Source organism: Littorina saxatilis, linkage group LG15 (genome assembly GCF_037325665.1).
Source record: "Littorina saxatilis isolate snail1 linkage group LG15, US_GU_Lsax_2.0, whole genome shotgun sequence".
Lineage (NCBI taxonomy): Eukaryota > Metazoa > Mollusca > Gastropoda > Littorinimorpha > Littorinidae > Littorina > Littorina saxatilis.
The window spans coordinates 24894460-24917757 of NC_090259.1; the positions used below are offsets into that span (position 1 = coordinate 24894460).

At 42.5% G+C, this 23298-nt stretch overlaps 1 protein-coding gene across 5 annotated transcripts in view; it reads left to right on the forward strand.

The window, feature by feature from the left end:
• Positions 1 to 23298, forward strand: part of LOC138948927 (mechanosensory protein 2-like) — a 99325-nt gene that overhangs the window by 59752 nt on the left and 16275 nt on the right. For 4 of the 5 annotated variants that reach the window (XM_070320592.1, XM_070320588.1, XM_070320589.1 and 1 more), the window contains exons 2-4: positions 12220 to 12335; positions 13008 to 13080; positions 14525 to 14607. In XM_070320592.1, the coding sequence (XP_070176693.1) occupies positions 12220 to 12335; positions 13008 to 13080; positions 14525 to 14607 (272 nt within the window). Of the gene's footprint in view, positions 1 to 212; positions 421 to 12219; positions 12336 to 13007; positions 13081 to 14524; positions 14608 to 23298 lie in introns of all 5 variants that reach the window. The other variant, XM_070320590.1, reaches the window with a different exon arrangement.

Consider the following 23298-nt stretch of genomic DNA (forward strand, 5'->3'; position numbering starts at 1 on the left):
AGCAATACCCCATAATTTGTAGACATTTTTCGCTGCAGGGTACCAAATAATAATGTGCTGGGTACAAAACACGGCGTAACGCGTCAAGTTCGTTAGCTAAACTGATTCATTTCGTGCCATCGTGCGTATATTAACACAACTAAGACAAAAGAGATTCTTTCTCTTTAATCAATTTAAATTTCGTTCATGATTTTGTTTTTCTCTCTTAGCAGTCTGTGCTGTTGAAATGGCGGACGGCTAAAACGGTTTTGATGTTCAGGGCAAGAGAAATGATTGTGTTTACGCTGCTCTTAACTTTGCGAGGCTGACGAGAGTAACATCATTTTGTCACTTGGATCGAAAACACAGGCACATGAACGATGTCTGTGCCTGCAGAACATGTGGCATTGGTATCCGCTTCCAAACAAGATGCATCTGACGGTGGGTTTGGGTGGAATTTAGTTACCTTTTTAGGTACCCGTTGTGGGGTTTTCCATGCTTTTTTTCTCTCTTTTTTTCTTGTCTGTGTCTGTCTGTTTCTATATGTGCCACGGTGTGCATGTCACTCTCGGTCTGTCTCTGTATGTCTGTCTGTCTTTCTCTCACACTGTCTCGGTCTCTCTTCCTCTCACACTCTCTCTCTGTCTCTCTGTCTCAGTTTCTCTCTCTTCGGGTATCTTTCTTTGTCTCGCTTACTCTCTCTCTCTCTCTCTCTCTCTCTCTCTCTCTCTCTCTCTCTCTCTCTCTCTCTCTCTCTCTCTCTCTCTCTCTCTCTCTCCTTTTCTACGGTAGCTTTTGTTTAACCTTTTCAACCAGTTTGATGGAATATTTCTGTATGCAAGTTTGTTAATGTAAGCCATTTTAGGGAAAGGGAAGGGAGAAAGTAAGCCGGAGACAGACAGACTGCAGTCAGACAGAGAGTCTGGGTCTCTGTCAACTTGTGTGGGAGAGACTCAGAGAGAGAGAGAGAGAGAGAGAGAGAATGTGTCTCTGGATGTGAGAGAGAGAGAGAGAGTATGTGTCTCTGGATATGAGAGAGAGAGAGAGAATGTGTCTCTGGATGTGAGAGAGAGAGAGAGAGTATGTGTCTCTGGATATGAGAGAGAGAGAGAGAGTATGTGTCTCTGGATATGAGAGAGAGAGAGAGAATGTGTCTCTGGATGTGTGAGAGAGAGAGAGAGAGTATGTGTCTCTGGATATGAGAGAGAGAGAGAATGTGTCTCTGGATATGAGAGAGAGAGAGTATGTGTCTCTGGATGTGAGAGAGAGAGAGAGAGTATGTGTCTCTGGATATGAGAGGGAGAGAGAGAGAGAATGTGTCTCTGGATATGAGAGAGAGAGAGTGAGTATGTGTCTCAGTCTGGATGTGAGAGAGAGAGAGTATGTGTCTCTGGATATGAGAGAGAGAGAGAGTATGTGTCTCTGGATGTGAGAGAGAGAGAGAGAGTATGTGTCTCTGGATATGAGAGAGAGAGAGAGAGAGAATGTGTCTCTGGATATGAGAGAGAGAGAGAGAGTATGTGTCTCTGGATGTGAGAGAGAGAGAGAGTATGTGTCTCTGGATATGAGAGAGAGAGAGAGAGAATGTGTCTGGATATGAGAGAGAGAGAGAGATAGAGAGAGAGTATGTGTCTCTGGATGTGTGAGAGAGAGAGAGAGAGTATGTGTCTCTGGATGTGAGAGAGAGAGAGAGTATGTGTCTCTGGATATGAGAGAGAGAGAGAGAGAATGTGTCTCTGGATATGAGAGAGATAGAGAGAGAGAGAGAGAGAGAGAGAGAGAGAGAGACGTAAGACATTTTATTGATTAAATACACAAGGTTCATTTCAACGGGGTGTGGAGAGGGGGGGTCAGTAATACATGCCGTGTGTTTGTATTCATGGACAGTCACATGGTTTTATCTCTTTCTCCCTAACATACACTCACACGAACGCACGCACGCTCTCACTCTCTCTCACTCTCTCTCCCTCTCTCATTCTCTCAAACCTAAAAACATATCCAGCGCATGAATTAACAATATGGATAGGTGCAACGACAAACAAGTTTACAGTACATACATTATCGGCTATCAATCCTGCTCTATCGTTCCACGGCACAAACTCTCTCTCTCTCTCTCTCTCTCTCTCTCTCTCTCTCTCTCTCTCTCTCTCTCTCTCTCTCTCTCTCTCTCTCTCTCTCTCTCTCTCTCTCTCTCTCTCTAACAAAGAAACATTTCCAGCATGCACATAAATCAACAATTTGAATAGGTACAACAACAACACAAGTGTACTACACCAGCATACATTATTTGCAATCAAACCTGCTCTAACGTTCCACGGCACAAACTATGTATAACACATCGCCGTCTCGTTCACCTGTTCCACATTGGGTAACTAGTCCAAAAAACTCTTTCTTTTTTGAAAAACACGATATAAGAATCTGGCCACCTGCACCACTAAATCCTCTTTAATATCTCCAGACATAACACGTATAATACTGTTCGCATCTTCACTCTGGGTTTTTTCTCTTAATATTTTGACATCAAGTCTATAATCACAATATCCTTTGCATACAAACAATACATGTTTCTCGTCTTCCACGTCCTCTCTGCATACAGGGCAAATCAAAAGGCCCGGTACAACGTCAGTTCGATAGCGGCATTTGTGAGTGTTTATGGGTGAAATACCAAATCGAAATTGTATGTATGCATCTCGAAAACAGCGGAGCTGAATATGATCTATATATTATATATATACAACTTCAGCGCGAATTTCTTGTTTAAAGAGCGAATAAAATCCAAATCGCTCCGAGTCCATGATGCTGTTGTGCCTGTCATGCTGAGAGAGAGGGAGATAGCGAGAGAGTATAAGAACGCTGTCGCCTTTTTCATTAGCAAAATAATGTCAAACGGCCATGATGTTGTAACATTCTCCACTTTTTTTTTTTTTACACCACCACCACCCCCCTTCCACGAACCCCTCTGGCATGACAACGAGAAAAATCAGACAACAAAATCCAACTTTCAGCAATGGGCACATTGAGATTGTATTTGATCCCCAATGTCGCTGTTCATACCGTACGTCAGTTTCAGGAACACAATTCCCAAATCGCCCTTTTGTGCGCGCTTTGCTCTTAATAATTGATATGAATGTGGAGCCGAAAGTCCGACAATGGTCCCGGTGCGATTTCTCGTTAGTATTTGTAAGGGAAAGGGTGGCCGAGTGGTAAGTGCACTTGCCTCGGAAGCGAGAGGTTGCGAGTTCGACCCTGGGTCGGGGCGTAAGCAATTTTCTTCCCCCTTTCCTAACCCAGGTGGTGGGTTCAAGTGCTAGTCTTTCGGGTGAGACGAAAACCCGAGGTCCCTTCGTGTACACTACATTGGGGTGTGCACGTTAAAGATCCCACGATTGACAAAAGGGTATTTCCTGGCAAAATTGTATAGGCATAGATAAAAAAAATTAAAAAAATGTCCACCCACCAAATACCCGTGTGACTTGGAATAATAGGCTGTGAAAAGTAAATATTCGCCGTAATGGTTTGAAATTTACTGGCCGATGTGAATGCGTGATATATTGTGTAAAAAATTCCATCTCACACGGCAGAAATTGATATGTAAAGCGCTTAGAGAACGTCAAGCGCTATATAAATCTCCCACATAAATAAATAAAAATGTGTTTTATGTTGATAGTCTGTTTCGCTTCTCCAGCTTCGTACGCGTATTTTGATTCTAGTGTAGCGCCATCGGGTCTGTGCGATTTGATTTGGGTGACCTCGACCTTGTCGGATCTGTGTCAGAAGGTCAAGGACGTGTTCAGGTTTGATTCCTCTTTGGATTATTGCGTGTGTCGGTTGCATACATGAATTGTTGCCTCAGCCTTTCACTTTCTTTTATCTCTTCCAAATCATCCAAGTGATTCGTACATGGACGTTGCATGGCGGTGGACGTTGGACGCTTTTTTCTCTCTTTTTTTTCTTCTTCTTCTTTTGTGTGTGTGTGTGTGTGTGTGTGTGTGTGTGTGTGTGTGTGTGTGTGTGTGTGTGTGTGTGTGTGTGTTTATGTATTGTAGCTGAAAAGGAAAGTGCGCTTGAAATTACTTTATCTAAGTTGGACACTGTGTTGTTGGAACTAAATATTACCCGACACACACACTATCTCTTTGTGCGGAGGACATGCAGTGTCTAGCATTCATTGCATCTGCAGCAGATGTGTACCAAGGGCAACACTGATACATCTCTGATGCTCAAACCTGGAAGTCAGTAATGTCTGTTTTGGGGGCATTTTCTGCCCAATTAGCAATGATTTGTGGCAGGATGACGCAGGAGTTCGCCGTGTCGTAGCAGCTCTGAAGAGGTTGTCTCCCTTGAATATTGGCCTATTTATAGCGGCTCAGTGGCTCAGAGACACTGAGTTTTGGAGGCTGTTTGTGACAGTATGATTGTCGTGTTTACTGTTATTCTTGCAAACCTCGGCGCTTTTACACAACAAGTCCCTAATTGACCATTCAGTGCTGCCACTGAGGACTTTACGTCTGAGTTTCATCAGCAGCAAAGCAGACTTTTGGAGGGTAATCAATCCAGCCCACAATCACGTCTAATGTGACTGGCTGTCTTCACATCCACAGGTAACTGGAGCACTTTTGATACCCGGCCTAAAATAGTCTGCTTCTCGGTACAGTGGAACCCCCCATTCATGTTCCCCCAATTCTGACGGGCGCAGTGGCGTGGTGGTGAGACGTCGGCCTCCTAATCGGGAGGTCGTGAGTTCGAATCCCGGTCGCTGCCGCCTGGTGGGTTAAGAGTGAAGATTTTTCCGATCTCCCAGGTCAACTTATGTGCAGACCTGCTAGTGACTTAACCCCCTTCGTGTGTACACGCAAGCACAAGACCAAGTGCGCACGGAAAAGATCTTGTAATCCATGTCAGAGTTCGGTGGGTTATAGAAACCCGAAAATACCCAGCATGCCTCCCCCAAAATCGGCGTATGCTGCCTAAATGGTGGGGTAAAAACGGTCATACACGTAAAAATCCACTCGTGCTAAAAACATGAGTAAACGTGGGAGTCTAAGCCCATGAACAAAGAAAAAGAAGAAGAAGAAGAAGAAGTTCCCCCAATTAAAGGCTTTCTCCATTGCTGTTTCATATTTTCTGTTCATGAGCTTTGTAAATGTACGTCCATGTTAAGACTCCCTCGATCCTTATTCAGACCTGATTTTCTCACATTTTTGCAGGTCTTAAAAGGGGGGTTCCACTGTTTACATACCAGCACCAGACAGACCTCCATTACCAGTTCCCTCCCCTGAGTCACCTCGCTCACCTCTGTCTGTTATGTCGATTTGCTATGTCAGCTTGTCTGTGTCTGGGAAGGGGTCCGTTACAATGTTGCTGTTCCCCTGATGTCCGTTGTCTTTCCATTTAGTTCTGTCTATTTGCCCGGGTCATAATATTTATCAGCAGTCTTCTTCGGACCCGAAGGACAACCACCAATATTTTATCAGCAGTCATCCTTCAAAGCCATGACAAGAAACATGTTCAAGTACATTAGTAGTAGTCCTTGGTACAAGGACATGTAATTCTGTTGTGAAGTATTGAAAGTGTTGCTGTTGACTGACCGGTTTTTATATTCTGGGCATTGCGTTTTTTGTAGTTTGCACCTTCGACGCCCCGTTTTCCAACTGCACACATATGTTTCCACAGGCCACGACTCTCTCTCTCTCTCTCTCTCTCTCTCTCTCTCTCTCTCTCTCTCTCTCTCTCTCTCTCTCTCTCTCTCTCCCTATCTATCTCTCTCTCTCTCTCTCTCGCACTCTCTCTCTCTCTCTCTCTCTCTCTCTCTCTCTCTCTCTCTCTCTCTCTCTCTCTCTCTCTCTCTCTCTCTCTCTCTCTCAGCCAACGGGATGTGTGTGTGTGTCTGTGTGTGTGTGTTTGTGTGTGTATTCGCACACGCCCGCGTGCCCGTTCACGTGTTCGTTGACGCCACTCAAGCAGAACTGAGTGCACATATGCAAAAAATAATGCACGCTCACACACACTCGCACACACACACACACACACACACACACACACACACACACGCACACATAATATATTTGTGTCTGTCTAAACATGTCTAGAGTAAATATTATGTTATTTGGACTGCGTGACGCGCAACTCAGTGTGTAAACACATACACAAATGTTCATAATAATAATAATAATAATAATAATAATAATTGTCAGTAAGTACTGGTGTCACATGACTGATGTGAACCAGTTGATTGGCTAATGGCGATGCGCTAAAACTGTTAGCGCACTCTTGGAGTGCGCTAACTTTTCCACAGAGTGTATTCTTACGCCCTTTACCTAAGCAAGACTGTGCTCTCATCCTCAGAATTAATTACTGACATGTAGCTTATATTTTCCACAATACCAAATGACCATAAATTCCCTGCTTCTCAATTAAAGCAGAAGTGGGTTTTTTCTGACAGATTGCATGTGCCTGTGCCACAGTGCGGCTGCCACTGATCTAAAAATACAAGCCGCTGTGTTTCATCTAATTCTCGCCGACTTGCATAGATTCTTCTCATCGTGTTAGTGGCATGTAGCTTATCATCCACATTACCAAATGATGAGTTAATATAAAATTCCCACCCGCTAGCAGAAAACACAAGTGTTATTCCGATAACGTACCAGCTAGACCAGTTTGGAAGACTGACTCGATCGACTCTGTCACACGTAGCCGCACTGACTATGTACACTGAAATACGACTGCATCAGTTCAGTAAATGAATGGTTTCCGAATTATTATTTCAAGGCAAGAACAATCGTAATCGAAAACGTGTAGGGTTCAGAACGTTCTTGCCATTATAAGATTTATTACCAGCGTGCCTCGTGCGTGCAGACTCAGTCAGTGCAGACTGCATGCAGTGGTTTGATTGCCCTAGCAGACGACATAAACCCTGCTCAGCAAATTAACATGTTGGGCAAATGTGAACGAAAAAACGATGGGGATATAATACGTGTAGGGTTCAGAGCATTCTTACCGTTCATATTTAGTATCAGACTCCCCGATGAGTGAAGATAAAACACGAGAAATATGCCACATTTGTTTTGAAAATGTGCGAACCGTCGAGTCCCGCGGCTTCGAGTCAATTCAAGGGGAGTCACTCCGCACAGTCAATCCGTCGAAGCTCGACTGGAGGTTTCGAATCGCAAATAATGAAGAGCACAGCCCTTTCTCCGAGTTCAAATGAGGTCTCTCTGAAAGATCATCACTGTTCAGATTAACGCTACACTGGAATTTACCAACAGAAATTAAAATGCGTGTGACGAAAGCACGACACACTTGAGACACCCCACACAAAAGTAGATCTTTACTGTACACGACCTGACCACACAGTTATGCCTATTCAAATGCGCGTTGCAAAATGTGCGCTTGGAATCTTCTTTTTTCTATGGCGGTACTGACAATATCGTTATTGAAACAATCCCAGTGCACTAAGGGATTTATAGAGCAAATCTCGAAAATAATTATTGAACTCAGCGCTATGCGCTTCGTTCAATAATGAATTTTCTCGATTTGCTCTATAAATCCCTTAGTGCACTGGGATGTCTCAATAACTTAAATAATATCTGACTGAGATATTGCGGGCGTCATAGAGAGCCAGAGAGACGATTGGACGGGTCTGTAACCTCCCCGGGGGATCGAGGTTAATAGTGTCAACCCTATTACCATTATGTCTCATTAATGGACGAGTGAGCCATCTTGGAATTGTGCCATCAGGATTTAATGCACTGGTTTGTGGGCTGGTTGAAGGCACGTACATTCGTACGCAGGTGTAGGTAGGTGAGCGTGTGTACACAACCATGCAAGCATGCAGGCACATAATCACGCACGTATGCACATTCATTCAAACACGCACATACACGCACGATATCTCGCGCAAGCACACACACACACACACACACATACACACACACACACACACACACACACACACACACACACACACACACACACACATAATATAATTATTCGTTTTGTGTCTGTCTAAAACTGTGTAAACACATACAGAAAGATAAACTTCTGGTTTGTCAATCCAGAGTACCCATCACCCTGGCAGCACTGTGTAAAGTTCATTCACCTTAATGGACTGGAGATTGTGGATGCTGTTTTGCTAATGGTTAAAAAAACATCCGAGTGTGTGTGTTTATTGTTGTAGCTGGCAGATAGCTGAATAACATAGTTGTTGATTAAGACTAACTATGCAAGAGAAAGTCCGCATCACCGTTTTCCCTTGGGATACTTGAGGTACTCCGTAGAGTTACGCAGTGTCGGAGAACTCTAGGAAACGATTATCGTGGTTCTGACATGACAAAAATATGTGTTGGTTTTGTTGGGCGTCGAATGGGCTGTGGATGTTGCAACACAAGTTAGCATTTGACGAGTATGTGCAAATAAAAACAAGTCGCGTAAGGCGAAATTACTACATTAAGTCAAGCTGTGGAACTCACAGAATGAAACTGAACGTAGTCCGCCGCTAGTGCAAAAGGCAGTGAAAGTGACGAGCCTGTTTGGCGCGGTAGCGATTGCGCTGTGCTTTACTGTACCTCTCTTCGTTTTAACTTTCTGAGCGTGTTTTTAATCCAAACATATCATATCTATATGTTTTTGGAATCAGGAACCGACAAGGAATAAGATGAAATAGTTTTTAAAACGATTTGGAAAATTTAATTTTGATAATAATTTTTATATTTTTAATTTTCAGAGCTTGTTTTTAATCCAAATATAACATATGTATATGTTTTTGGAATCAGAAAATGACGAAGAATAAGATGAAATTGTTTTTGGGTCGTTTAATAAAAAAATAATTTTAATTACAAGTTTCCGATTTTTAATGACCAAACTCACTCATTAGTTTTTAAGCCACCAAGCTGAAATGCAATACCAAACCCCGGCCTTCGTCGAAGATTGCTTTGCCAAAATTTCAATCAATTTGATTGAAAAATGAGGGTGTGACAGTGCCGCCTCCACTTTTACAAAAAGCCGTATATTACGTCATCAAAGGTATTTATCGAAAAAATGAAAAAAACGTCCGGGGCTATCATACCCAGGAACTCTCATGTCAAATTTCATAAAGATCGGCCCAGTAGTTTAGTCTAAATCGCTCTACACACACACACAGACACACACACACACACACACACACACATACACCACGACCCTCGTCTCGATTCCCCCCTCTATGTTAAAACATTTAGTCAAAACTTGACTAAATGTAATGAGAGATTCGCGAATTAGATACTGCGTCGTAGTAACCGTTTAGTAATTTGCGAAAATGTCATTTGATGCTGTCCTTGGAGCCATGAAAATGAGATGTTTTGCATCCTACTCTAATCACGGTGTGACCTTAAAGGCATATGTACGCGCTCCCGTGTTTACAAAGTGTAGTTTGCCCATAACAGGGGTGTACCTTAACTTTTTTTGCTACCGGCCAGGGGGGCCGGTAAGTCAAAAATTGAACCGGCCCCCCCAAATCCCAACCGGCCCCCAACTTGCCGGGATTTCTTACAACCGCCCCAGCGGCTCGTCGCTTGCTAACCACACACACAAAAGACATACATTCATACTTATAATGCATACATGTGGATTTGCACTACTAATAACTACCACAAACACACAGAAAACTTGATGACTAAAATGCTATGTTTTAATATAATGATAATTAACCTTGTTTTAATAAAGAATTGAAAATAAAAGCCGCCACAAAGAAACAAGAAATCAAAACCACATTCACACCCTGTCACACAATCACACACTAAACCTCACTAAAAGTTACCCCTTTTATGTACCCCTACCACACAATTTACAAAGTAATTTACTATGGAACTTTACTTACCACATAAACACACACTACAAAAGAGTAAATCAGCATTTTTTTTTAATTTAAATTATGTTTTTTGTTGTATAAAACCAAGTATAAAAAGCTGACTACAAACAAAACATTTTCTAAGTTGCTTTCTTGTTTTGTTTCTTTTTCTTTATGTCTGTGTTATTAATATTACTGTAAAAGTTGCATACCAGCCAAATTTACCACAGCTTAAGTCATAAATAATCAAAAGCATTACATTTCATTTCTATTTCCTAATGAAAACAAACAGATGTTCAGATTTCCTGATCCTAGAATTGTTCACAGGTGATCTTTATGCTTTTGATTCAGCAGAGTTGCATCCCTTGTCCTATTGTTGAAGGTCTGTCTTTTCTTCTTTATCACATATAGTGGATCTGGGTGGTTTTTTTACTTCCTTAGTTGAAGGGAAATAATTGACAGCAGTAGTACTGTCACTACTTGTACTAAGTTGGTCAGCAAAGCTGGTGTTAACATATTTGGGAAAACGGTCTCAATGAGTATCCCTGCAGTCAATGACATAATTATATACATTTCCCAGAAACTGGATCAGTGGTACATAGCAGGCACATCAAAGGAAAAATACAGAGGGCTAGGGGGAATATGTTTGCTCTGGATGGGCGGTCAGATCAAAGGCAGATGCATTGTAAAAGCTGGTTGGCCTTGAGACCTGGGTCAATGACCGTTACTTGCAATCTGAACACAGCTGCCTGTCGAGACACTGACCTTCTTACTCGGGGTCAATGACCGAGTTTTTATCTGAGAGGAAACTGTTTTACAACATGTGAAAGTCTCTGAAGGATTGGTGAGCGCAGGATAAGATCAGAGAGGGGGTGAAGTGAATAGCGCAAAGAGGGGGGTTTAACTATTTTGACTGCTGATGCAATCGCCAGCGGCTGGTGGCACTGGAGGGGTGATGACACGGTCAAGTGAGGCGGAGGGGGGTAGCTGTCTAGCCAATGTGTCTGACATTGATTGATGGTAGTCCTGAGTCCTCAAAGTGGTGGAAGGGGGGGGGATGAGTGGGCAGTAGCCTAGTGCCAGATTTTGAGATCGCCCGCAGAGATATTTGTTCGCCGGCCGTTCCGATTGACTACGTTGCCTAACGACTTTGTACTTCAGCAAAATTTGAACCCGCCCGGCGGGCGATTTCAGAGGAATTTCGAACTCGCCCGACGCGATTTGAAGTCGCCGCGGGCGAGCGGGCGAGCGCCAAAACTCACCCCTGCCATAATCGATGTTAAACGCACCATAAGACCATATAATGACGATATGTCACCATGCGCGGACCATAATACATGCATTACAGCTTGTTCTAGCCTCTGAAAAAGTGAGGATGTCAACAAAGCCGCGGTGTTAGCTCCCTTGCATCAACGTTACATGTGTTGCCAAATCTATATATAGGACGATCCAGATCAAAATGAAAATTAACATATCTCAACATTGAAGGGGTCCTAGACCACAATATTTTGCAGGGAACTTAATTTAGCATGTCTCCAGCTGTTGGTAAAGCAATTAGCGTGTATAGTCATCGAGTACATATGCCTTTAATTGAGCGAGTGCGAAGATGGGGAGGGCAGACTGGTGGGGGAGGGGGGGGGCATGGGGCATCGGGATAGACGTAGGCAAATGAGTTCGGTGACGGTGAGATCATGTGTGTTTGTGTGTGTGCGTGCGTGTCCGTGTGTGTCTCCGTGTATGTGTGTGTGTTCGTGTGTGTGTTCGTGTTCGTGTGTGTGTGTCCGTATGTGTGTGTGCGTGCGTGTGTGTGTCCGTGTGTGACACTTTGTGCACGCGAATACATGCATTTGTGTGAGACGCCCTAATTGGTTTGTACGAGGTTGTGGGAAAGATGTTGTGATTGAGTGTCCAATGCTTTTCCCATGGGAATGGAGGGGGGATGGCAATTCTGCAAAGTTGGGGCTTGAAGTGTAAAGCCATGAATGCGAAACGCGTGTTTTGTTGCACGCCCTTTGTCTTCATGGATACTGTCCCAGAGGGTCCTCCTGGTTCTGGTCATTACTAGCAGGGAGGAAAGCGAATCGGAATGCTCTCTCTCTCTCTCTCTCTCTCTCTCTCTCTCTCTCTCTCTCTCTCTCTCTCTCTCTCTCTCTCTCTCTCTCTCTCTCTCATACCAATGAACAAAAGGTAGCAGCCAGTTGCAGAGGTGTGGGGTTATATGTTTCCAAGTGTGTGTGTGTGTTTCCATGTCTGTTTGGTCATCAGTTGTTTGTTTGGGTGGTTCTGCCCTGTGATTACACAAAGACTCGATGACTGTATTGGTTTCTTGTTCACTGACCAGGGAACATCGTGGTATTGTATCAAAAGTAACAATGGGGTGTTAATACTAAATGTTGTTTTGGTTGTTTGTGTTCCAGACCAAGTGACGACGGACGATGGAGGGAGCCTTGGTTGCTGTGGTTACATCCTGGCCGCCCTGTCTGTGTGTCTCATCGCCATCACCTTCCCCGTCTCTCTCTGTCTCTGTATTAAGGTATGTAATACACACACAAACGCACGCATGCACGCTCGAATGCACGTGCATATACACTCACGCACGCACACTTAAACACTTACACACTTGCACAGATGCACGCACGCACGCATACACACACGCACACACATACACACACACACACAAACACACGCACGTACGCACACACACACACACACACATCAACGCACGCACCCACGCACGCACACATACACACACACGTACGCACACACACATACACATCAACGCACGCACCCACGCACGCACACGCACACACACATACACTCACATACACACACACACGCACGTACGCAAACACACACACGCACACTGTCCGCACTGTCCCTTTTCCTCATCACCATTCTTTGTCTGTATATCTAGGTAAGGACTCTTCTACTAGCTAGCTTTCCCTCTCTCTCTTTCTCTTGTGTGTGTGTGTGTGTGTGTGTGTGTGTGTATGTGCGCGCGCGCGTGTATGTGTGTGTGTGTGTGCGCGTGTATATGTCTCTGTGTGTGTGTGTGTGTGTGTGTGTGTGTGTGTGTGTATGTGTGTGTGTGTGTGTGTGTGTGTGCGGTACGTGTGTGGCTACTTGGTTGCATGTGTCTACACGTGACTGGTGACCATCACGGCTTGATAACATTTGAACTGCTATAAATCGTGTGTGATTGCAGGTTGTGCAAGAATATGAACGAGCAGTCATATTCCGCCTGGGTCGTCTCTTGTCCGGGGGGGCCAAGGGTCCAGGTAAGTGTTGCCATTGTGACATGTGACTGTCGTCTTCCTTTGTTTCCTTTTTTTTTGGTTGGATGGTTGGTTGGTTGGTTTGTGTGTTCGTTTGTAATTGCAGAAAATGTCTGAGAATTATCATTTTTAGCCAAGCTGTTTTGTCCTTGTTTAAGGAGGAAGGGGAAGGGCGGGATGTTAGATTTCCTGAATGTCATGATCGAAGGTTGAAAACTACTTTCTGTATTTCGTAGTCGCTGGGTTGCTCGCACCTGCTTGGAAGAGTTTCAAGCATGAAAGTGTCATCTGGCTTGAAGGCGTGAATTAGAGAGAGGGGGAGAGTGACAGGAAAGGAGAACAAGTCGCGTAAGGCGAAAATACAACATTTAGTCAAGTAGCTGTCGAACTCACAGAATGAAACTGAACGCAATGCAATTTTTCAGCAAGACCGTATGTACTCGTAGCATCGTCAGTCCACCGCTCATGCTCATGGCAAAGGCAGTGAAATTGACAAGAAGAGCGGTTTAGTAATTGCGCTGAGAAGGATAGCACGCTTTTCTGTACCTCTCTTCGTTTTAACTTTCTGAGCGTGTTTTTAATCCAAACATATCATATCTATATGTTTTTGGAATCAGGAACCGACAAGGAATAAGATGAAAGTGTTTTTAAATTGATTTCGAAAATTTAATTTTGATAATAATTTTTATATTTTTAATTTTCAGAGCTTGTTTTTAATCCAAATATAACATATTTATATGTTTTTGGAATCAGAAAATGATGGAGAATAAGATAAACGTAAATTTGGATCGTTTTATAATTTTATTTATTTTTTACAATTTTCAGATTTTTAATGACCAAAGTCATTAATTAATTTTTAAGCCACCACGCTCAAATGCAATACCGAAGTCCGGGCTTCGTCGAAGACTACTTGACCAAAATTTCAACCAATTTGGTTGAAAAATGAGAGCGTGACAGTGCCGCCTCAACTTTCACGAAAAGCCGGATATGACGTCATCAAAGACATTTATCGAAAAAAAGAAAAAAACGTTCGGGGATATCTATCCCAGGAACTCTCATGTAAAATTTCATAAAGATCGGTCCAGTAGTTTGGTCTGAATCGCTCTACACGCACGCACGCACGCACGCACGCACACACACACATACACACACACACACACACACACACACACACACACACATACATACACCACGACCCTCGTTTCGATTCCCCCTCTATGTTAAAACATTTAGTCAAAACTTGACTAAATGTAAAAAGGATGGCAGGGGCGGCGGACATGCTGGATGAAAATGAGTTGCTGAAGTTGTTTAAAATTTGAAAAATCAACAGATTGAAGGATTAATTGATTCTTGGTTTGTTCATGGGTTGATTGACTGACTGATGATTTATTGAAACTGTTGACATTTCGTGACATGATTGGCAGTGATGGATATGTGCGTTTTACAGGTCTGTTCTTCATCATCCCCTGCATGGATTCCTACACCAAGGTGGACCTGAGAACGGTGTCTTTCGATGTCCCGCCTCAGGAGGTAAGACGTTTTCTTCCTCACTCACAACGTCTATAGGCTGCCTCCCCCCCCCCCCCCCCCCCTACACACACACACTCGGCCCGCCCCTACCCCTGTAAACAAAATAGTAATTTCACACTCAGCTGCTAATTATGTATTGCTTTTCGCCGAGCCGTATGCTTGTAAATACTCGTTGTACAGTAACATGTACGCTATACTACAGTAGAGTGTCGTTTCTGTTGGCATGATAGGAGTCGAGACAGTACGTATAGAGAGTGCATGTGAGAGAGAGAGAGAGAGAGAGAGAGAGAGAGAGAGGGGGGGGGGGAGAGAGGGAGAGAGAGAGAGAGAGAGAGAGGGGGGAGGAAGAGAGGGAGAGAGAGAGTGCGATGGAGAGAGAGAATGAAAGTGATGGAGAGAGAGTGATGAGAGAGAGGATGAAATTGATGGAGAGAGAGAGAGAGAGGGGGGGGAGAGGGAGAGAGAGAGAGAGAGGGGGGAGGAAGAGAGGGAGAGAGAGAGTGTGATGGAGAGAGAGAATGAAAGTGATGGAGAGTGAGTGATGAGAGAGAGGATGAAAGTGATGGAGAGAGAGAGAGAGAGAGAGAGAGAGAGAGAGAGAGAGAGAGAGAGAGAGAGAGAGAGAGAGAGAGAGATATTCTGAAAGTGACGGAGAGGGAGAGAGAGAGTGATGGTGAGAGAGAGAGATCGAGTGGGGGTGGAGGGAGGGTGTGAGCATGAGATCAGTAACATCTTGTGACTCTATTGACAGTTATCATTGATCTTTCCATCTCTGTGACCCAATTCTGTCAGCTTGCCAGTGCATCATACTTCTTGTTCCGCTGGAATCAAGTCTTTTCTTGCTGAGAGAAAACAACAGTACGACGTGATATATATATATATTTTTTTTTTCAACTGTGTTTTTTAATCTTGTATGTTGAATTATCCGGTGTATGTGTAAACAAAATTTCTCTCAGGTCAAATTGCTTCATCAATACCTCCAGCCCTGTTTGGGGAACATCATTATTACCGAACGGAAATTAGTAACGGCATGTTTTTGACTGTTTGGGGAACAAAACATCATTATTGCCAAAAGAAAATAAGTAACGGTATGTGCCTGAGTGTTTGAGAAACAAAACATCATTATTATCAAAAGGAAATTAGTAACGCCATGTGTTTGAGTGTTTGAGAAACAAAACATCATTATTATCAAAAGGAAATTAGTAACGCCATGTGCTTGAGTGTTTGAGAAACAAAACATCATTATTATCAAAAGGAAATTAGTAACGCCATGTGCTTGTGTGTTTGAGAAACAAAACATCATTATTATCAAAAGGAAATTAGTAACGCCATGTGTTTGAGTGTTTGAGAAACAAAACATCATTATTATCAAAAGGAAATTAGTAACGCCATGTGCTTGAGTGTTTGAGAAACAAAACATCATTATTATCAAAAGGAAATTAGTAACGCCATGTGCTTGAGTGTTTGAGAAACAAAACATCATTAATTATTAGCAAAAGGAAATTAGTAACGCCATGTGCTTGAGTGTTTGAGAAACAAAACATCATTATTATCAAAAGGAAATTAGTAACGCCATGTGCTTGAGTGTTTGAGAAACAAAACATCATTATTATCAAAAGGAAATTAGTAACGCCATGTGTTTGAGTGTTTGAGAAACAAAACATCATTATTATCAAAAGGAAATTAGTAACGCCATGTGCTTGAGTGTTTGAGAAACAAAACATCATTATTATCAAAAGGAAATTAGTAACGCCATGTGTTTGAGTGTTTGAGAAACAAAACATCATTATTATCAAAAGGAAATTAGTAACGCCATGTGCTTGAGTGTTTGAGAAACAAAACATCATTATTATCAAAAGGAAATTAGTAACGCCATGTGCTTGAGTGTTTGAGAAACAAAACATCATTAATTATTAGCAAAAGGAAATTAGTAACGCCATGTGCTTGAGTGTTTGAGAAACAAAACATCATTATTATCAAAAGGAAATTAGTAACGCCATGTGCTTAAGTGTTTGAGAAACAAAACATCATTAATTATTAGCAAAAGGAAATTAGTAAGGCCATGTGCTTGAGTGTTTGAGAAACAAAACATCATTATTAGCAAAAGGAAATTAGTAACGGTATGTGCTTGAGTGTTTGGGAAACAAAACATCATTATTAGCAAAAGGAAATTAGTAACGGTATGTGCCTGAGTGTTTGGGAAACAAAACATCATTATTAATTATCAAACGAAAATTAGTAACGGTATGTGCTTGAGTGTTTTGCATAGGGGGCGTCAAGGAACAAACGCCATTCTTACCCTTGAAGTAAATTATGCTCTGCTTCGTTTGTCTAGATCGTTTGGCAGCGTTCCCAAGGCCACTTGCCTATCTGTGCGAGTACAGCTGAACGAGAGACTATGATGTCTTCTCAGGACAGAAGTTACCAGGGGTAGAGAGGCGGTAGGGGAAGGAAGGGCTGGGGGAAGGGGGGGGGGGGTAGAAAGAGAGGGAAATGGATTGTGAGAGATGTGTGTGTGTGTGTGAGAGAGAGAGAGAGAGAGAGAGCGTTGACACAGTAAGCAAGACAGAGTGGAGAGGGTGGAAGAAAATGTGGGTATTGTACTTACAGGTATTAACGGCCACCCCGACAGCCGATCGATCTCGTGCGTGTAGATGTTTAAAGGTTGTCATGGTAACTTAATGTATTGCTTGAGTTAAATGACGTTCACTTTATCACGTGAGCCTTATTTTTAAATCCCTCTCTCTTCTCCCCTACCTCTCTCTCTCTCTCTCTCTCTCTCTGGCTCTATCTCTCTCGCTCTCTCTCTCTCGCTCTCTCTCTCTCGCTCTCTCTCTCTCACTCTCTCTCGCTCTCTCTCTCTCTCTCTCTCTCTCTCTCTCTCTCTCTCTCTGGCTCTATCTCTCTCGCTCTCTCTCTCGCTCTCTCTCTCTCTCGCTCTCTCTCTCTCACTCTCTCTCTCTCTCGCTCTCTCTCTCTCTCTGGCTCTATCTCTCTCGCTCTCTCTCTCTCTCGCTCTCTCTCTCTCTCTCTCTCTCTCTCTCTCTCTCTCTCTCTCTCTCTCTCTCTCTCTCTCTCTCTCTCTCTCTCTCTCTCTCTCTCTCTCTCTCTCTCTCTCTCTCTCTCTCTCTCTCTCTCTCTCTCTCTCTCTCTCTCTCTCATTCTTGCTGTCTCATGTTCATATGTTTCTCTATGTTGTTTACACATTGTTCCGTAGTTCTTATTATTCCGTAGTTCTTATTATTCAAGGACGCCCCCTATACATCTCTCGAGGGCTGGATGTAAAAAAAGCACCTGTTTGCTTATGCCATTACCCTCGTTAATAAAGAATTTGTCAATTTCTCTCTCTCTCTCTCTCTCTGTCTCTCTCTCTCTCTCTCTGTCTCTCTCTCTCTCTCTCTCTCTCTCTCTCTCTCTCTCTCTCTCTCTCTCTCTCATTCTTGCTCTCTCATGTTCATATGTTTCTCTATGTTGTTTACACATTGTTCCGTAGTTCTTATTATTCAAGGACCGGATGAACAAAACAATTCAAGCTTTTTGTGCTATCCTCGGAAAATGAAATAATTCAATACATTTTCTTTCACCCTCTCCGCCACCCAACCCACTGTACCCACCCTCTCCGCCACCCAACCCACTGTACCCACCCTCCATCTTCAGAATCAGAGCTCGGAGTCAGATGACTTCAACACACGTGACTGCATTGTTCGATGCGCATGTCACTTTTTTTTTGTTCACTTCCCAGCAATGAGATATATAAGTTTGAGTCTCATCATATATCATCCCCACCAATTGGGTCTTGACATTTTCAATCTGCAATGTCTTCTCGAAGATATTACTGAAGCGAAACTTGACGATGATGTCCATGTCTTTGTGTGGGAAGCGGATATAATCAATGAAATATGACTTGATGAGCAAGAGGGTAATTTCTTGCGATATCATCAATAATATTCAGTTAGCGCATTGGAGCGAGCGCATAGAATTTCATTTTATTCATGCAATATCCAGTAAGCGAATTGTGTGACAGACAATCCGTAGGTATATATTTCTTCTTACAATGTAAAATCAGCAATTTGTGAAAGTCGTGTCCTTTTAAGATCGAAGAGAGGGATGTGATTGAAAATTCTGTCTTTCTCTGTCTCCGACTGTCTCTCAGTATCTGTCTGTCTTCCCCCCCCCCCCTCTCTCTCTCTCTCTCTCTCTCTCTCTCTCTCTCTCTCTCTCTCTCTCTCTCACTCTCTCTCACTCTCTCTCTCTCTCTCTGTCTCTCTGTCTCTCTCTCTCTCTTCTCTCTCTGCGTGTTTTGTATCTGTGGCTGTGTTTGTGTGTATGTCTATCCATCTTGCTCTCCCCTTTACTTTTCTTTCTTCTCCCCTACCCCTGTCCAAAGCTGAGAGAGAGGGGGGTTTGGAGAGAAAGAAATAGAGAGCGAGAGGGATTAACAGAAACTGGAAGACAGAAGAACCCTGAAACGAAGCAAATAAACATAATTAAATGAATCCAGTTGGCAGGGAGATTTTACGCAGCAACAGCATTAACTTAACAAGGAACTTAGTCGATAAATATCGACAGGGGGCCGACAAATGGTTTAAATGGGAAATGTGTGTATATGGGTGTGGGTTTGAAACAAACAAACAAACCAACCCATGTGAACCCCGGGCCGCAGGCCTTCGATGTAGTGATTGAAAAAAAAAGGATGTTCTCAAATGGTTCAATTCTCATTTGGTCTGATTCTCAAATGGTACCGGTATACTCCCCCCCCCCCCCCCTGGCCGCAGGCCTAGGAGTAAAATTTTTATAGACACTGACCTTCTTCCCAGGGGTCATTGACCCAGTTTTAGCTATGAGAGGTGGTTCGCCCAGAGGCTGTAGAGTATACTGGGGCGGTCTCTTTGATGTCTTGAGAGGAAACTTGGCCAGGGTAGTACATGCACCAGAACTGGTGGACACCAAGGACAAACATGAAATCGAAGCAGTTTGCTTTCAGAGAGAACGGTCGTCAGCAACTCAAACTTCTCTGTTTTCTTTTTTTTTTTAAATCTGACTTTCTTTGTGGCCCCCTGACTCCGCCCCCTCCCTCTGTAAGGACCCTCCTCCACAAGGACCGATTTTTGTCAACATTTTAAAGGTCGCTAGAGAGGGGTTCCACTGTATGACCTAACCGCTACTGGCAGACGGCCTCAATCTTCACGCGCAAAGACGAGATTAATAGGTGCTCGGTTTTGGTATTTTGAATTACATTACATTAAACCTTTGTTGGGTTTCATGGTCATGGCAACAGCCATAATAATATTACATGATGTATAATATCATATTTCAGCATATGTGAATTACATGTCATCATACTAAACTGTCATACATTTTTATTCCTACATTATTCTGATTGATCACAACCAAACCTACTATCATTGGACACATCCAAATGCAAGCGCCTGTTCTTGACAATTTCTCTCTGATCTAAATATAAAATCAGTGCAATTTCCTGGGTCGGGCTTTACCACAGACACTCACGGTTTGGCCTGTAGGTAAAATGTACAATGTATTTTCTGATTTGTGCACAAAAGCTTTTTTTCTTTTTTCTTTTTTTTAACATAACAATGTTTAATGTCACTGTATGTTTAAAAGACCATGGTCATATTTGTAAAAAAAATGTTAAATTAGAAAATAAATAACATTTTGGTTCATGATTTTTCCTACACCTGTGCTAAAAATAAGAAATAAAAATGTCGGGTATATAAGTCACTCAAATACAGCTAGGTATGAATGGCTCGGTTTGAGTTTGTTGCAGTTGACCCTGCACAATGCGACATATCATGTTTTTGTTGAACAATTTTGACGTCACCCCTCCCATAGGGTGACGTATTTCACAACTTCCTGTGTTACACAAACTCTGTGATGACCAATTTTGACGTCACCCCTCCCATAGGGTGACGGATTTCACAACTTTCTACAGATGAACAATTTTGACGTCACCCCTCCCATAGGGTGACGGATGTCACAACTTCCTGTGTACACAAACTGATGACGTATTTCACAACAAAATGGCGCTGCCCATGGTCAACCTCGAAACTATCCGTATAGAATGGGGGCGTCCTCGCCCCCATAATTACTGTATCTTGTGAAGTTCCTGCATGGGGGAAGCTACGGGTTGTTACCGCGAGATGGCAACACGCGGGGAGAAAGCGTGGTTTACGAATGGCAGCTTTGAAAACTCACGTTATTTGCGTTGCTTGTATAACTCGTGTTGGTTAAAAGAAAAAAATCGTTTAATGTCAGAACAAGCGTAACTTTTTGAAAGACAAACGGAGTGGGTTTTTTATTAACATCTCTGTCCTTCCTTCCTCCTTCTCCTACCTGAGAAAAAAGGTCAAGACATTTTCTGGTTGCAGTGTTAATGTGATTTAAAATGACCTCCGCGTTGTTTGTTTGTTTGTTTAATTGTTTGTTTACAGGACGTATACGTATGTGTATCTACATTTTCAATACAAAACCCGTCCAAGAAAACGTTCTGCCTTTCAGAATACTGTACAAAAAGATGCTTTCACGAAGGGGGAAAAAACATGCTTTCTGTGATTTTCAGTATTTATGAACACAACCAATCTTGCTCCTTACGTTTCCCCCGAAATCGGGGTATGCTGCCTGAATGGCGGAGCAAAATCGGTCATACACGTAATAACCCACTCATGCAAAAACATTAGTGAACGTGGGAGTTTAAGCCCATGAACGAAGAAGAAGAAGAAGAGAGCTCCTACGCATCACGGGGAAACATCAAACGCACACAAATAGTATTTTGCAGTGTGTTTGTGTGTTTGTTTGTTTTTGTAATATTTGCAGCTAACTTCCTTTGTCGTACACTTGTGACAGTGAGTGCTCTAATACAGAGCTAGAGGAGACTTCCTTCAACTGAAAACTTAAGGCAGTTGCTCTTGTATGAGACGAGTCCGTTAGACTACCTGCAACTTGTATTAAGACTGTTGTACTGCAGCTTGAGACGAGTGTTTTAGGCTTTCTTAAAATTTGAAACTTTATATGGCTTTACTCTTACTCTAGCTCCAAACGAGTGCATATGACTTCCTTCATCTAAAACCTTAAATGTTTGAATGAGGTGTTTCGTTCTTCAGACCGGTTAAGACAAATTTAGACCAGGTCAGTTTCTTTCAGACCGCATCAAATCCCATATTTGTCAGACCCATTCAACACACGCAAAAGATAAGGGAAAAAACAACTTACACACTTTCATCTGATCACATTTCACACACACAAAAACACCAAATTTTAGAATAATATAAAATTCATCACAAGCTGTTACGCTTGTTTCGGGTGATTGCATTAGACATGCTTCGGTGCTGAAACCTTAAGACTGTTACTCTTCGTTCAAAACGAGTGTCTTAAAAGTAGGGGCAGGTTAGTCTTGAAAAGTAAGGACATAACCGGTCAAGTCTGAGTGCTTGACGTACATGGAAAAAGAGAACTTGTGAGTTTAGCTGTTGACTTTACGCAGAAGTTAACCAGTGTACTGCTTGAGCGAATAACTAGGGTGCATTTTCAGGATCAGATCTGGACACGAAAAGTGCGACAGAAAATAAGAAACTAGCTGGAAGAAAAAACTCTTAGAAAGACAGAGTCCCCGATACTGCACCCAATGACTCTGCACCCAAGAGACTTGCTAAAAGAGAAGAGAAGTGTTTTTAATGAAAACAGATTATTTCGACAAAATTACGGATTTGTAAAATGTCCAAGTGTTTTGAAAGACTGAATCCACTTTGAAGTTGTCCAGTACACCAGACTGCCAAGTTTTGTCTTTATTTCTAAAGTGTTTAACAGATAAACTGAGCTTCTGTTTTTTCAGCAACGAAAACCACGTGCACAAACGAGAATTCTTGCGCAGATTATACTTTTCTGTTTTCTCTTTGAAATTGTGTTTTGTTGCGTATATTTGTCTTCGGGAGAGCTATTTCTGTCCGACACTTTCGCATCAGATCTGCGCATATTTCTTTCTACATTTGATGGTGTTATTTTAAGGACAGATCTCACCTTTTGCTTTGGAAGAGTTTTAGCAGAACGCTTTCAGAAACAAGCGAGTTTTATTATCAGAAGATGTCATGCCTTTACAGGAATGAATTGTGCTTGAGGCAGTCATGAAGAGAAGTCTTTCACTGTGATTGCATAACACAGAATTATATAAACAAAACTGACTTCCTGACAGCAACATTGTTCAAGAAGTCTTTAAAGGCATATGTACGCGCTCCCGTGTTTACAAAGTGTAGTTTGCCCACAATCGATGTCAAATGCATCATAAGGCCATATAATGACGATATGTCGCAATGCGCGGACCATATACATGCATTACAGCTTGTTCTAGCCTCTGACAAAGTGAGGATGTCAACAAAGACGCGGAGTTATTTCCCTTGCGTCAACGTTCCCTCTGTTGGCAAATCTATAAATAGGACGATCTAGATCAAAATAAAAATTCAAATATCTCAACATTTAAGGGGTCCTAGACCACAATATTTTGCAGGGAACTTAATTTAGCATGTCTCCAGCTGTTGGTAAAGCAATTAGCGTGTATATTCATCGAGTTAATATGCCTTTAAATACGGGCACTGTGAGCTATAATTTCAATGATCACTTTAATACAGCAAAAAGAGTAATATATGAAGTACATGTTAGACACCAACTTTAGTTACATCATGC